The sequence below is a fragment of the Dreissena polymorpha genome, chromosome 14 (assembly GCF_020536995.1).
Source record: "Dreissena polymorpha isolate Duluth1 chromosome 14, UMN_Dpol_1.0, whole genome shotgun sequence".
NCBI classification, from domain to species: domain Eukaryota; kingdom Metazoa; phylum Mollusca; class Bivalvia; order Myida; family Dreissenidae; genus Dreissena; species Dreissena polymorpha.
The window spans coordinates 43,294,372-43,311,918 of record NC_068368.1 but is presented as its reverse complement, the minus strand read 5'-3'; the positions used below and the strand labels follow the sequence as shown (position 1 = coordinate 43,311,918).

General features: G+C 36.3%; 1 protein-coding gene across 1 annotated transcript; it reads left to right on the top strand.

The window, feature by feature from the left end:
- Positions 1–4,398: 4,398 nt before the first annotated feature.
- Positions 4,399–14,003, top strand: LOC127858448 (uncharacterized). Its single transcript, XM_052395622.1, has 3 exons — positions 4,399–4,658; positions 8,753–8,899; positions 10,493–14,003. The coding sequence occupies exons 1-3, from the start codon at positions 4,601–4,603 to the stop codon at positions 10,654–10,656; spliced, it is 369 nt and encodes a 122-aa protein (XP_052251582.1). The 5' UTR covers positions 4,399–4,600; the 3' UTR covers positions 10,657–14,003.
- Positions 14,004–17,547: the final 3,544 nt, after the last annotated feature.

Sequence of the window (17,547 nt, the reverse complement as noted above, 5' to 3'; positions counted from 1 at the left end):
TATGTATCATGTCAAGTATGAGAAGGTGATCTTGACGAGTTCTTTGCTCGTGAAAACACTAACTTTCCACCATCATTGTCGCAGTTCGGTAAGTTACGTTTGGGTACACAATCTGACTTGATCAGTTGTCTTGAAAACAACATTTCGTCTCAACTTCAGCAACCAGAGGTAGAAGCAATGATACTAGATGGTGCAGTCCTTGTCAATATGCATAAGCCAACAGGGTGCTTAACTTTCAATGACTATGCAGAAAATGTATTTGTACCTTATTGGGAAAGGACGTCAGGCAATATAAACAGAGTTGACGTTGTATGGGATGTATATATTGCTCACAGCCTCAAGGAGTCTACACGATCAACCAGAGGGAAAGGCGTTAGACGAAGAGTACTACCTGACTCACGAATCCCAAAAAAACTGGGAGTTTTTTCTCAGAATATCGAAAATAAAACAGAGTTATTTGAGTACCTTGCAGATAAGCGCACTGAAAGTTCACCTGAACGAATGCAAATTTTATCAACCAAAGGTCAAGAAATAGTTTCAAACCAGCAATATGAACTCATCAACACTTTGGCACCATGTTCCCATGAGGATGCTGACACAAGAGCAATACTACGTGTATCTGATGCTGCCTCACATGGCCTCAGAAAGGTAATGATACGTACTGTTGACACAGATGTAGTGGTTTTAGCAGTAGCTTTTTTCCACAAATGACCTTGGGCGAACTTTGGGTAGCCTTTGGAGCTGGCAAGAATTTGCAGTACATATGCTATAGTGAGCTTTATAGGTGAAAACAAGGCAAGGGTATTGCCAGCATTTCATGCATTCACTGGCTGCGACCAATCTTCTGCCTTTTTAGGGAAAGGCAAGAAATCAGCATAGGAAACTTGGATGAGCTGTGATGAGGGTACTAAAGCATTTGAAACAATACATATAGCTCCGTCTTCTGAAACCCTCCTAAATGCTTTGCAAGACCTTGAACGCTTCGTTGTTCTTCTGTACGATAAAACTAGTGGTTCTGTCAGTGTGAATGAGACTCGTAATAGGTTATTCGCACAGATGTAACTGTAAGCCGGTTAAAGGATGTCGTGGCAGATGCATGTGCAAAAGGACAGAAATGCTATGCACATCCCTTTGCCAGTGTGGCGGTAATTGTGACATGGATTGAGAGACTTGGCTGATTAGAACAATGATTATTCTATTGCATACCAAGAGACAGCAAATATGTGTACTAAGTTTTGGGATTTAACATTCAATTACACTAACAAATATCCTGAAAATAGTGTTCATTTAATACCTTATTACGTGACTAGGTAGAATATATATATGCTTGTTTTGCTGATATGATTTAAATATAAAATATGCTGCATCAATATAAATGTTTATCATATTTTAAATTGATATTTTTTATCATGGAAGAATTTTCATACCAAGATTAGGAACATCATTTTTCACAGTCAGAGTTTTCAGTGGCGGCCAATTTAAGTTTTTCAATCATCAAATGCAGCATGTAATTGCTGCTTGCTGACATATCAACTTTACAACCCAAACATACCATTTTTAGTTGTGAGCGTTAGCCCACACTAATGTAGAGACGCAGTTTTGCAAGCCAGTTTACTTTAACTACGCTAGAAACGATAACTGCAAGTCAGTCTGTTGTTTGCTAAGCTAAGAACGATAACCACTGCCTGTCTTCACTACCTGCAGTACAATTATGCAGACGACGAATACTAGAAGTGTCTGCTCTACTACTGCAGTGTGTATTTAATCAATATTGTTTAACAGCTTGTAAGACGACATTGGCAGTCTAGTGTTTATCATTGAAATCTGTACATTTTGGCTGCTTTCAGGGAAAACGGGGCTTAATGCATGTCAAATAAGATTAGCATGTGCACACTGATTAGCCTGTTCAATGCGCACAAGCTAATCAAGGATGGCACTGTCTGATTTTAGGGTGTTTTTCGTTTAAAGACAGTCTCTGGCACTGGAATGTAAATGAATGCATATGCATTAAGCCGTTTTCCGAAAATGAAGCTTAAATTATCTTTTTTATTAATGATTTTATTAATAAATGACAAAAAAACACATTTCGACCTGTGCTTTAAGACACACTCTTTATTTTAAGATATTTACACTATTTATGGTATTTTGCAGCATTTTTTGTTACTGTATATAGCAAATATACAGAATGTGACGGCCATTTTGAAAATGGCCGATAAATCGGCCATTTTGAATGTGACAGTTGGTTCCTTTTGTTTTTACAATTAGATATGACCCAGTGACATTTGTACTAAGTTTTGTGCTTTTCCCACAAATGGCACGATTTCTTGGGTTTCGGCCACCATATGGCTTGACTACTAAGGCAGGGTGCCGGATAACGTGTCTTTTTAGGGCTCCCAATTAACGGAATGATTCACACACATCGGTAAGTGATGCTATTTCTCTAATAACTTTTTGAACGATTTTTTATTTAGACTTTTAACTATTGTATAAAAGACTGTTATATTCTGCGTATGACAATAAGTTTCTACGACGGTCCGTTATACTTAAGTTTGATTGTTTTGAACACATTTTACTAGCGATGCTCCCAATCAATACTACTGCACCCGATTGTATAAACAGTTAAACCGGCGGTTAACCACATACTGGCGGTTAAAAGTAGGTAACATTTTGGTTACTGGTCGGTAAGCGTTTGTATAAAATTTGGTTAGTTATACCGATCGGTTAAAACCCAGTTTAAACATACCCTGCTTCCCTAGGTGGGTAAGTACAAGTAACCGAGAGGTAACTTACACAACATGGCCTCGACGCGCGACATTATAAAAGCTAACCATCGACGACCTTCACAATTTCGACGAGTAAACAACAAATTGCAGCAACTGACACTTTATTTGACTTAATTTACAGGGCAATACGATTTCCGACTTTGAACGACGAATTTAAGGACGCACAGAACGTGTTTTTTATATTCTGTTATGGGTATGCCGTGTGTGATCCGATGCATCAATGGCGCCCATGTTAAAATCATTTCTCCGAGAACAGGGAACAACAAAAGTACAAACAAAAAACAAAACACGTTCGAACTAGTATCATACCTTAAATAATCCTATAAAATCCATAAACAATCCATTTAATTCAATAATTGACGAGTTTGCATCTAGGGTTTTTGATAATTATTTTAGCATAGTTAAATAAAGACCCTTATGCCGTCATATCATTATATTCAAATGAGAACTCAATAAACTTTCTTCTTCGTCACACGCTTCGTCATGTACTCTATGTACATTACTGCTGTTAAAATGAACCGGAGCAGTTTATCAAATGTGTCTTGTTCTGAGAAAAAATGGGCATAATGCATGTGCTTAAAGTGTCGTCCATATTAGCCTGTGCACTTCGCACAGGCTAATCGGGGACGACACTTTCCGCTTTTATGACATTTTTTGTTAAAATGACGTCCCTTCTTAGCAAAAATCAATTTTTGGCGGAAAGTGTCGTCCCTGATTAGCCTGTGTGAACTTAACAAGCTAATCTGGGACGACACTTTACGCACATGCATTATGCCCAGTTTTCTCAGAATACGACACAAATAATAGCCGTTGGTGAACTCGGTTGCATTTGCAGATTTCTGCATGCAAAGATATTTTTAAAATTGAACAATGTTTTATTTGTCTATGGTAAATTCCCTTATTGTACAAGAAAGTAAGTAAGTTTATTGTAAACATAAGCCAAATTAGAAGAATAGTCTAGCATGTTACGACGACCATGTATAATTTTTATGTTACATCTAGAACAACTAGAAGAATAGACGTCTTTGTAAGCACTCTCTTGCAGTTTGGAAGCACCAGGGATTCCGCTAAATGACGCAAATCCCGACATCATTATCAATTTATCCCTAGTCATTATGATGAACTCATAGTTAAAATTTACACTTTATTTTATTGTGAATTAATTTGTAAATGAATTTGATAAAAAAAATACATGTCGCCATTTATAAGCGTGACACTTCGCGCGAAAATTACGTCATTAGAAAATGCATTGTGGGAATGTTTTGGTTAAGGTTACCGGTGGTTAAATTCCACTATGCGCGGTTAGGTTACTTTGCGGTATATCTTGTTTATACAATCGAGTTACCTTGAAGGTTACTTTACCTGAATAACCGAAAACTTACCAAGGTTTGAATGTTACCGAGCGGTAACTTTTTAACCAGCGTTTATACAATCGGGTGCTGCTGATGTTATGTTGAATTCCCGCCTGTGCATGAATTGACTAGTAGTCGATAGCTCAGAGTATCAGTTATGTATTGTGTATACGTTATTGACCGGGTAACTATATTGGGTCGCCAGGTAAAAACCGGCTTGGGCCAGGTAAAAACCGGCGTGGCTTTCCGATCACATGACAATGTACACCTGTTCATTAACTTTCACATTTTAAGACCAGTGACAAACGATCCGTTCCAGTTGAGATCTCAGCTGTGTGATTACAATTTAAACTACTAACAGTGTAAACAGCGTGAGCGTCCTATGATAATGTATTAATAAGGTGGATATATTTAGAACTGAACAACCAGTGGATTTAATTATTCCGGTATTTCTGAAACCCCGTCATGCACGTCCACGCTACTGGAGTGTTTTGTATCATCTTCGTTGTTGTCTTTTTGACCGGTAAGATTTTTTCATTAACTTTGCATGTTAATGTGGTAATCACTTTTGTTTGCTTGGTTTTCCATCAATTCTGTGTTCCGTGTTTGGAATCGTAAAATCAATGACACAGACGTTAATGCATAGGTATTTAATTTTGACGAAATACATCGTATATCCAGGACCCCTGAGATTTAATTTCTTAAGGTTGTGTTTGCAACTAATTGAACTTAGTTCAGGGCCGTACCCAGGATTTTTTTACTGGGGGGGGGCCAACCGGGGAGGGTTTGGGAGGGGTCCCCCCTCCCTATAAATAAACTTTTTTTAATTTGGCACTTTGCGAGGTGAATTTTAATGCTTATAAAAAACGTATTTTGTGATATGAATTAATGGAATATAACAAGTAAATCAGCACATTTCGGAAGTCTTAAGCTTTAAACATTGGCGCGAATTCACAACAATATCAAAAGCTTTAGATTTCCGAAACTTACAGGTTTAAACTGACTATTATCCACATAAACTCTCGTATTGCTTCCACCATTTTTTCACAAATCAATTACGTCACAGGTTTTTTTTAATCTGATTTTTAAGGAAAGACCTTGCCATTTTTTAGGGAAAAAAATGCGCGAAACCCCCAATTTTTGGGGGTAATAATGATGAAAGTCTTAAAGAATCAATTTAACATATTTTACTGTTTTCAAACAAATTCAAGGAAAGAGATAATTTAATTATACAATATTTTTCTACACTGGATCAGGTTAACTTATATAATGAGATTGATTTGTTGTTTCAATTTTCATTTTTTTACCAATGAGCCAATAATAGGTTGATATTACTCAATTCTCGGTACTCAATTATTTTAAATACTGAATTCTGCCAAATTCTTATATGTTGCTCGGCAAATTTATGAATCTGTTTTTCTTTTAATCAAGCATGTTAACTATCTCATCGTAGTCTGTTTTAGTGATTTCCTTTCAAAAATTATATATACTCAGTTTTAATACCTTTGTCAGTGTTTTTGTTCCGGTTCAAATTCAGGGCCCTATTCTCAATGCAAAAAGTATAAATTGGGACCTAAAAATTCCCAATAAAAGGTTTCAAAAAAAATAATTAAACTTTAAGAAGGGAAAAATACGTCTAGGGCCTTCTCAAAGAAGGAAAAAAACTTAAGTCGGCAATTATCAGACCATAGTCTACGAACTCCTGTAGCATTTGCTTCCATTCGCTGCACGTATCAAAATACATGACATCAACCATCGATAGATGAAGCATTCATGATCACAATGGGGGACTGATGGGGGATGTGTGTACAAGGCGATTAGAAAACATTGCCTGGAGGCTTATCTCGATTGGCGAGCGTTAATCCCCTTGTTTATCAGGGACAATAAAACATAGCTGCTCTTTTGTTTTGAGGGAAAGTGTACTGTGGGCCCTTGCACGAGAGAAAAAATTGCAGTGGGCCGATTATTTAAAAAAACATAGTTCGACAGCCAGCTGGGGGGGGGGGGCCGGGCCCCTGGGCCCATGGCCTGGGTACGGGCCTGTAGTTTCGTTATGTTTAACTTTGCTTTACCAAAAGGTACTCGAAAGTTGCACATGGGCGACAGAGTATGATCACAGGGATCTTTAAGAAAAAAAAGCCTACATACTATATAACAATATACAAAGGATACAACTGTCAAATTTCCTGCACAACACCATGGTCTGAACAAAAGCAGAAAAATCTCTTCCAAAAACATTAATTACACAAAATAAACGATATACCAACAGCAGAGACATTTATCTTTCAGAAAATAAACTTGGCAATAAACTACGATCATTCATTAAATAAAAACGATACCTTTCATGCAAAAAAACTCAAAAATCATAACTGCGACACAAGTGTGCACAACTGAAAATTTAAATTCTAGTTGTAATTTCCATATTCCTTTAAAACTAACCCCTTTTTAACGTACATATTCATTTGCTAGTTCTGTTTATAACTTAATATAACGTAATTACATTTAATTGTGATATTTTGCTCGAAATTCGTATAAAAACACTTCAATGTCACAATAACAATAGTCTACTTTCATTTTAGATATTACACTCATAGTCTACTTTCATTTTAGATATTACACTTCATGTATTTCAAACATGCGATTTGATTTGTTTATTCTCCACTGCAGGAAACAGCTAACCAATCACGTTCCGTGTTATATTACTTAACAACTTGCATGTACACATGCTTGAAGATTGTAGATAATGTAAACGATTTAAGATTTACGGTGTTTTTACACATATGCAGTTACATGCCATCATAAAAGTTGTCTACTTTGATTCATAAATTATATTTCGATTATAAAACAAGGTAAATTTTGCTCTGCTCAGTATTATTAAATTATGGAACATAATATGTCAAAGTGGTTGAGACCCTTTGTCTGAGTTCGAAAATTTTACAGTTTTTCATGAAACGTCCGTTTCAAACAAAACTATTTACGCATTGACTGCTATAAATATAGTTAAATTCTGAAAGATAATGTCTTGGCTATAGTTATATTGTTTATTTGGTGCAAACATTGCTGTTGGAAGCAATTATTTTGCTTTTGTTCAGACCATGGTGTTGTGCAGGAAATCTTACAGTTGTATCCCTTGTATATACATTTGTAGTATGTAGAGAATTTTTATTAAATGTCCATGTGAGTATGATGATAAGCATTTCGTAGAATGTGCCTCTAAACAATCGGTGGCAGTTTTGATTCGTTTTCCTTAAAACATTAACTTTTGGCTGTAGCATTAAGAAATGACCCTAATGAACGAGAGACTAATTTCCATAAGCTATCAAAATAACATATCTGGTTCTTATGAACATCATACAGTAGTTTTGAAGTGATACGAACCAACAACAGCAAATGCACCAAGCAAAGGTTGTTACCTGACCATGGCCGCTTCATAAGTAATCGAGTGAAGCCATTGTTGATATTACATGTATACATTCCTACCCAAATAGGCCAATTTAACGGACGGTCCAGTTACTTCTTGCATTCTACTGCCAAGTTGTACTACTATTATCGGGTTATACAACACATTGGATAAACGCATATACATGTAGGTTGATTTCCGATAACAATATAACTGGCACCTGCAACTTAACCTGCTCACAATTCTGATGTACTTATTGCAAAGTAGCCTTCTCACAATTGCTTGTTGTTAATTGTTGCTATATTGAAGCGCCGCTCGGTTTAGCGGGTTTCTTTAAAAAAGTTAATAAATACTTTGGTCGAGAAAAGTACTGATGCAGGAGATATACGAGTCGTGCTCTGTAAAAGGGGGTTTATCTTTAATGCCTGTGCGTAACGTTTCGTTCCAGATTAGCCTGTGCAGTCTGCACAAGCTCATCAGGGGCGACACTTTCCGCCTAAACTATTTTTTTGCTAAGAAGAGACTTTCTTTAAACAGAAATTATCACAAAATCGGAAAGTGTCGTACCTGCTTAGCCTATGCGGACTGTACCGGCTGACCTGGGATGACACTTTACGCACATGCGTTAAACCCCCTCTCCATAGAGCGTGGCTCATATACAAGCGGCCCGTCAATGCGTTCGATCGCTTGTTCGTTCTTTCGTATGTACGAGGTTTACCAAAATTGCACGTTTCTTCGCTATATATGAGCAATCTAATCAAATCCATACCATCGGACCCCATTCTTTACTCAAACCTAATTTTGGACTATGCCTCATTCAACTGGGCCAAATAATCATTACTGATATGGCTTTTAAGACGGCATCAGCGTGTATTGTATTCCGCGTATTGTTTTTATTCGAAAATGCCACTTAAAAATAAAATGAAAATAAACATAACAATAAAAATTGCTGTTTAGTTTTAAACATGAAAACTATCACGTGTAGTACAGTACAAACAGTTTCATATTACCGGTAACATACGCTATATATGACCAGTTTATACTTATAGAGGGACGTATTGCCGCGATTTGCGTTAAATTTTAGCAGTGAAATTGTGAACGTGTTTGCAATACTAAATAAATAAATGTTCTTACGTTTTAGAACATCAACATTCGACAAATCCGCGAACTATGAACAACATATGTTTTTACGTCGAATTTTGTTGCTTTTTTCTCAGGATCCACTAATGGGTTGCGCTGCTATGAATGCAAGTCCGATATCGAACCCGCGTGTGCCAACAATGTGACGTCCTTAACACCAGTCTCAATAGACCCGACAACAGGTGGCGCTTGCAGAGTCTGCATGAAGACATTCGAATATGGAGGTAATCTTCTACTTTTCCTATTTCTTCTTCCGATACATCACTCCTTGAAGACAGAAATGTGTTTACGAGTGCCTATTGCTTTAGGGGTGAAATCTGTTCAAAGGTGCTCAATGGTGTTTTAATTTAAAATTATTAACATGTGAATATGATTATATGAATTTGAAAACGTTAAGCATTTAAGTAGTAAATTGCGCCTTAACATAACTGAATCTGACCTTCCTTTTATGCATGACGATTTTGTTATGCCCCCCCCCCGATCAAATGATCAGGGGTATATTGTTTTTGGACTGTCTGTCTGTCTGTCTGTCTGTCTGTCTGTCTGTCTGTCTGTCTGTCTGTCTGTCTCTGTCTGTCTGTCTATCTGTCTGTCTGTCTGTCTGTCTGTCTGTCTGTCATTGTATGTGTCTGTCAGTGTATGTGTCTGTCAGTGTATGTGTCTGTCATTGTATGTGCAACTTGATATTTGGCATGCATGTGTATCTCATGGCGCTGCACATTTTGAGTGGTGAAATGTCAATGTCAATGTCATCCTTCAAGGTCAAAGGTTAAAAAAAATCGAAGCGGCGCATAAGTGGGCGTTGTGTTTCTGGCAAACACATCTCTTGCTTTATTTCACATGTGTAAACGTTATTGCTGAAATAAATGTTGTTGAATAAAGGTAGTAGTAGTAGTAGTAGTAGTAGAAGTAGTAGTAGTAGTAGTCAGGGCCCTCACTCTACTTTGGGGGAAGGGGTCCGCAGCCCTTGGAGGGGGAATTTTCGCGGCGTTTCCCTTTTTGGGGGATTTTTTTACTTACTCTCTCATTATTTCATTTGTACATGTTTGCACTATATTCATTGCATTTTTCATAATTTAGTTTGTTTGAAAATATTAATTTGAAATAGAATTGAGATATAATAATCATGAGACACATCTTTCTATAAAAAAAAAAAAAAAATTTTTTTTTTTTTTTAGGGGGAATTTTTCCCCAAAAAAGGGGGAAAAAGTATACTTTTCAGGTGGGGGACTGCCGCCGAAATTCGGCGGCAGATTTGATAGATTGAGGGCCCTGGTAGTAGTAGTGGTAGTAGTAGTGGTAGTGGTAGTGGTAGTAGTAGTAGTAGTTGTTGTAGTAGCAGTAGCAGTAGTAGTAGCAGAAGCAGTAGTAGTTGTAGTTGTAGTAGCAGCGGCAGATATAGAAGTAAAAGCAAGTAAGTGTCATCAGCAAAGGATTATAATATTTTTATAGGACTTATCTACCGGGTACATTCTATTTGTAGAAGTAGAAATAGGAAGAGGAAGAATAGGAATGGCAGAAGCAGCATTAGTTATAGCAGTTATGCTCATACAATGTCATAACTGAATTAACCTGGCTGATATTTTCGTTTCAGTCATCAAACGCCAAACAAAAAAGTAAACCTGTTCTTGAAATAACCTGGGTGATTTGTTCGTTTCTGTCAAACAATGCAACCTTGGTGATGTTTTCGTTCCAGTCATTAAACGCAAAAACAACAACATTGAAATAACCTCGATGATGTATTTCGTTTCAGTTATTAAGCGCCACGGCATACAAAAAAATTCATTGAAATAAACTTGGTGATGTGTTCATTTCAGTCGTCAAGCGCCACTGCAGCTCGCTGAAAGACCCTAGCTCTCCTCTCCTCAAGTGCACAGGAGACTCGTGTGGGTGTAAGACTGATTTGTGCAACGCATCCGTAACCATGGCAACGTCTCTAACATCTCTGGTCGTTTCTCTCATCTTCTCGGTTGTTGTCTAGGTTGAAGCAGAAGACCGGAATCATGCAAAAAATGTGATACGTTTCTGATTGACACTTAAAGTGATTAAATGATAAGATTAGCGCTCAAGCAAGCGTGACAATGTAAAAATATAACGAGATGGTATCAATAAAAATCAGAATTGAAAAAGATTCCATGGACAGCGACTTGAAACAACGTGGAGCTAAGGCCAGAGTTTTTTAATAAAATGATTTTCGGATTTTTTTTCTAAGTGTCGGGTAGGAGGACGGGAAAAAAAAGATGGGTGACCAAATTTGCACTCATTTTAAAAATGTTATGGTATGAAGTTCTTTTTACTAAGCAACCACAGTGATTTTTTTCAAACATGTTGATGGGCAAAATGATCATAATCAGACTGTAGGTCTTGATGTGCAGTTTTTAAATTAGTTTGAATTTTAAAAATATCTAACTATATATATAAGTTCAAAAGTTATGCAATCATTTCACTTGTCTATAATAAACTTTTTGGTGATTTTTTGATGTTTTTTTTCACAAGGAATCCATATGTTGCATTAAAAATACTTTATCTCCACAAACAACCAATAAGCTATTGAGGTTTAAAAGAAACATTTATAGTTTATTGTCCAGTAAAAATCAATACCGCAGACAAAAACAAATAGCATAATAAAACGATTTTCAGGGGTTTCACTGGCCCAAAAAAAGTTGTCGCCACTTTATCGCGGTGTGAAAACCGCCCGTAATTCAAACTTAATCAATAAGGACAATCATTTAAGGAACCTTACTACATTAATGAATAATGGCATTTACTATATTTTTATTACTCTGAGAAGTATGTTAATACATAAATTACAATAAGTACCTTCATAAGTCTTAATATTAAAAGCTTTATTTTTATATAACAAACATTTTTCCACTTGATAAACCAGATAACCAACATAATATAATTACGTTAACAATATAAATGTAACAGTATGCTGCATAAATGTTTCAGAATTATTTATTAAAACCTAGACTCACACAAATACATATCATCTGAAAGGAAAAATAAATCAAACATCAGAAAATAAAGCATCTCAATTCAAATTGTTAAGCAGTTTATACATTTGGTCATGATATACACCAACTTCTGTTTATTATCAAATTTCACAAATTCTAAAACAACACCTTTTGTTAAAAGGTTTTCTGTTAGTTGTGGTGGTTGATTTCCAGGTTCAATTATTAAAAATGAATATTTTTTTCACATCTTTTTCTTGACAGAAAGACCCAGGATAATTGCCACCATCCATTCTTGTTGTCTGAAATAACACAAAACATATTTGTACAAACAATATACAACAAATCAACGCATAAATGTCACAATCTTAATATATGTCCGAATTTTAACTCTCCGAAATATAGTACATCGAGTGAAGGACCTACTTTTGATTTCAGAAATAGTTTGTATCTTAATTAAAATATATCGTTCCCTGAACATTTTAATAATGGAACTGTTAAACACAAATGCCTGTTGAAACAAGTTAACATGTGTTTTTGTTATGGTATTGATTAAAGAAATAGCGTCCCTAATAATCGTTATAATTATTTATCTTCGTGACAGTTTATCGAAGGATAACATTATTGATAGTTCAATGTCATAAAGAAGCTGTTAATCAGATAATAACCCCCATAAACTTGACTATTTTATATGGACATTCATAGTTTGAAATCGTTTTAGAAACTGTTGATTTTGCGATTTTTGAACTTTTGGTACGAACCAGTTTGGAACAAAACCAAAGTTTCGTACCCATTGAAAATTACGAAAAAACACATATTATATGCACAAATTCGTCACTACAACTACATTAAACAACACATAAAATTTTATTCTCTAAAATATGACCGTATTTGTGCGTTAAATATGGAATGTTTAAAGTTGATAGGCGTAAATGGGTTTCGCATTTCGAGCACCAGTTAAATTTAAATCGTTCTTTTCTTATTGCTTTCATAATATTTTTTAGTCATTTAAATACTATCAATTTTTATAAAATTGTAAAGAAATAATAAAATATTTACTAACAAATCGATTCCATTCAGGATTTTATTTGACGGTTGCATAATTATTGGGAAATTAGCAGACTTTGCTGATGAAAGCGTTGTAGCGTTCATCAACTTCTTGCACAAACAATGATGGCTTAGCTGTTGGTAATTTCCAGCACATGTGCACGATAAAGGAGGTTCGCGTATTAATGTGGGTAATTAAAACTGGGTTTATTATGATGATTTATAACTCATTTGAACTTTTTCTAAAACCCGGCCAGCGTTTCGTGTTTAAAAGCCACCTTTTGGCATCCGAAAAAAAAGATTTTAAATGTTTTTTTTTTGTTGTTTTTTTTCGTCAAAAATTGGAGTCGGCGGGTCCGAAAATCATTTTATTCAAAAAGTCTGGCCTAATGCTGATGACAGCTAAAACCATTTGATATTATCGTTCAAGCGAAGTATTGCTCAATTGATATAGTCTTGTACAAGATAGGGGGTTTGTTTATTCTGTGAAAATGTGCTCAGCTATTGTATTCACATAATAGTCATTTCTTACAAAGGCGAACTATTCGAGATAGTCGTTTTGGTGGACACCTTTGTTTTAATAACGAAATAAATATATATACGTTTAGTTGCGACGAGACCCATATTTTTACTAAAATAATGGGTTAGATTTAATAAAATATACACTTAACTTGATTGGAAATCTATGTTTCTCGGTGTAAAATAATTAATCTGTTCCAACGTGAAAGAAAATAGCCTGCTATTGTTTTCGTTATGTCGATTTGCGTAGATCTAATTAACGAGTGCATTGGGAATAAACCTTTCGATATTAATCCATTTATGCCTAGTGGACTCTCCGATCCTTCTAAATTGGATCAATGTATTTCCAAAATTAGGGATGTCTAGTATATTTATTTCTATATTTAGAATATTTCTTACAGAAATTCCTTTAAGCAAACAGCGAAGACCCTGATGAGACGCCGCATCATGCGGCGTCTCATCTGGGTCTACGCTGTTTGCCAAGGCATTTTTCTAGACGCTAGGCATATATGGGTTTATAAGGGGTAAAAGAAACTGTTTATGTATGCATGCGTGTAAATATTTGCAATAATTGTTATTTGTATTTGTTTGTTTACAAATGTATATACGTCACATACAAAGTTATTGTGTATGTATTATCGCATGATGGTATATTATAAAGTAAATATCACATGCATGTAGTGAACCGATGTAATATAAAAAGTTGTTTTCAATGTTTTTCATCGCAAGATGGTATATGATCAAATGAATATAACATGCCAGTTATGTACATATTTCATGATATTTAAAATTAAAAGTTGTTTTAATATGTTTTGTCGCTAGGTGATACATAGTACATTAAATACTAATATATAAATACTGTAGTGTTCCGGTGGGTTGCATTAACTTCGGTGTGTTCTTAACCGCGTATTAAATATCGTGGAATACAACTTCACAAGACAAAAGTGTAAGATATAACCTTAACGTCGCATGGCAGTTATTTAAGTAACCCTACATATATGAGCAGAGCTCTGTGAAAACGGGACTTAATGCATTTGCGTAGTGTTTTCCCAGAAAAAGCCTGTGCATTGCACACAGGCTACTCAGGGATACCATTTATCGTTAAAGGGAAGTCCCGTCCACACGAAAATCCAGTTTAAGCGGTCTGCACAGGCTTATATGGGAAGACACTGCGCACATGCTTTAAGCCTTTTTTCCAAGAGCGCTACTCCAATCTACGCTAAATCAAATGCCGTTGTCTTATCCACTGTTCGCATCAAACATTAACTAGCGAAAACAGCAACATTTGGAGACCACAAAAATGTGATGCAACAGAGAACATAAATGAACTACTTATATGGGCATGATTAAGAAATAATCGGTTAAAAGCTGTTTTAAAAGCTTGTAATGCGGATTAATCGCTGCATGGGTTTGATCTATATATATCAGACATGAGAGCGCATCCGTGATCCAGTTCTTATCCACTATGTCCAGAACTGAGCGGTTACAGGCGCGCTCAACCATCACTACAGGAAAGGATTTGAATGACTTAACGAGTGTTGGTTTCTATTAAAATCTGCTAAATAATGCGCTCTTAATTAGAATCGCATAAACGGTTTTGGTGGCATTGTTGATGACGTAAATTACTTAGATTATAAGACTTATACTATTAAATGCTGATTGAGCAAATACGACGTAAACAGATCATAATTTCAACAAAAGTCATTATCTTGATGCAATTTATATTTTTATGAACGTGTTTACACGAGCATTAATTTGTACCGCGCGCTTTCGGTAAATCTAATAACCATTTATAGATATATAAATATATTTACGTAAAACAATGACACTGCGAAAAGAGGCACGAACGCGCATAATATAAAATGGTTTAAGAAATCAAGTATCACCTTTGACCAGGTCGGAAATTAACTCATTAGCAATGGTTACCCACGCTTGATCAAAAGTTTCAATTGGTTGCATCAAAATATCACTCACTACAAGTTGGTTTTTTTAACTACTTTTGAAAAAGAAAAATTTCCCTTTAATTGACAATCGGCGATTTTACACTATTGAGTTAATGATGTTAGCACAAATGACATAATAGTTTCAGATTTTAATTATGTGTAATTTAATTCGCACCTTTCGCTTAACTCAACGTTCAATGGCACGCGCACTTATTATTGCAACTAATCTAAGCTATAATTAATATGTGAATACTTTCTAAAAACCACTATCCTGAGAAAATGGATCTTATTTAATTGTGGTCCCCTCTTATGTTGTCTGTCGACTTTAAGAATAATGTGTCAGCAATAAAAGTATTGTACAGATTCACATGCTTTTTAATAAATGAAAGATGCAAATGTGTCCAATTCATCTTTTTCAGTGCGCTTAATGTATCTTCTTTACCTGTGACTAGGTGCTTATTTTTTCGAAGAAATGAAAGATTCAAATGTGTCTTATTGATATAATACTACATGCTATACTGCCAGGGTCATGCGGAAATGGATCTTATTTCTTAATATCCAACTTCACACTTTATTAGCGCCGTCTTTATTAAGGCTATGTCTATTCAAAGAACAGATTACGGGGCGCCCAGATTACAGTGAAGTTTATAAAAATGTGCAACGATGATGTGGGTCCACTCTCGTTGTTTATTTTAAATGTACATAACAATTTGGCAATAAAAGACATCAGTTATTTTCAGTAAATCCAATTTGTTCAAAACAATAGCCAGGTGCCTGAGATAGAGCTGATAAATAGGGATAACCACAGCGGGTGGTTAATACACAGTGTAGACTTCCCCTGTTTTATTATTGGAATTGTTTTTTATCTGATTGGAATTTATGAAGTGTATTAATTCGGGTCTGTTGGCGATCATTTTATGTGCAAAACTGTGTTTCTTAGATAATTTCAATCGTTATGCTTTTAAACACAATTTCATGAAACCATTTAATTAAATACATTGGCGCGTTGGAACATGAATTATAAATCAAGCTGAGTGGTATCAGTTTTTAAATCGCATAACTCGCTTAAATCAATGTTCAATGTCACGCACGCTTAACAAAATTATAACAACATCACGTGTATCATTATATTTGTTTAAAAAAAGTATGTACACATATTATATGTAATACATTGGTAGATTTTGACAGAAATCTTCGATTGACAGTAAGTAAGAACAACATGCCAAGAGCAGATATACATAAGTGGCACTAACCTGTGATCGCGACCATTCTCGGTCAGCTGCTGGAGCGTGCGCGTCGCGACCGAGGCGAGAGTCGCCCGCAGAAGATTCTCTCACCTGTACATATTTCCTTATAGAGGGGAACTTCTGCGGGTGGCTCTGCTAATCCAGCAGAGTCCGTCACCCTCGAGCCGGACGTCTTCCACACTGCTGGGATTGCTGTCTTCTCCAAGATGCAACGGACTTGTCACCCGCTGTTTATCGTCGAGAGTTCGCCGGCCCGGACCTGCCAGAGGTCCCGTCTGAAGAGGGCCGGGGACGGCGGGACAGCAAGACCACCAGTGTGGGGGACATACGGGACGGACCTGGGTCTTGTGCTTCTGCGCGGGGGGGAACCCAAGAACATCGAGGGGGTGGCTTTAAAGAGGGACCCCGGGGCGGCGGTACCTAGTGCGCTCAGCGCGCTGGGGAATCCGTCTCGGGGATGAAGACGACGGCTGATGACAACAAGTGGGCCATAAAGGCGGAGCTGTGTGCTGCAGCGGTGCTGCGTTCAGACATGAATTTGTCTTTTGAGATTGTCTAACTAACAGTGCACATTAAGGTCTCATTGGCCACCGTGCACTGGTCTATTTGGATCTAAATTATTTCTTTGGCGAATACCCGGGAAGCCGGGGTAAATTTGACCTACTTTGGCTCTAAATTAATCTTTCTCCCCTGAAAGGTCAAAGGGGCAGGTCGGGCTACTATAACGTCGTGAAGAGGCCAGTAGGACCTGTAAATAAACTCTGAAATACACACACAATCGCGACCATTGTATCCTTAATTGGCAGTTGTTGTTACTGTGTCCCCGGAAAATTTCAGGGTATTGCATGAGCCATGTCACCAAATTGACATTTTACTGGTAATATCAATGTCAAAAGTAGCAGTAACAGACGGAGTTACCGTGACTTAGTGGTCTAAGGTGCCCATCTACATACCCAGGGGGAAAAATACTGCTTATAACAATATCGAGTTTGAACCAAAATATTATTATAATTCTGGAGAGAAAGAGATGAAATTAAATTTTAAGTCTTCATTTATCCGTATTACCGTATAGGAAATAACAAAACCCGTACAGTTTTGTTAGCTGATACAGCCAAAACTTGAACAATTCTCTGTTGAGTTCATTGTGTGTCATACTAAGGTA

Bases quoted from the DNA above. Each gene is read 5' to 3' on its own strand.
- LOC127858448 (XM_052395622.1), top strand. From the start codon at position 4,601: ATGCACGTCCACGCTACTGGAGTGTTTTGTATCATCTTCGTTGTTGTC. The intron at 4,659-8,752 runs GTAAGATTTTTT...CTTTTTTCTCAG, and splicing joins CGTTGTTGTCTTTTTGACCG to GATCCACTAATGGGTTGCGC. The intron at 8,900-10,492 runs GTAATCTTCTAC...TGTTCATTTCAG, and splicing joins GAAGACATTCGAATATGGAG to TCGTCAAGCGCCACTGCAGC.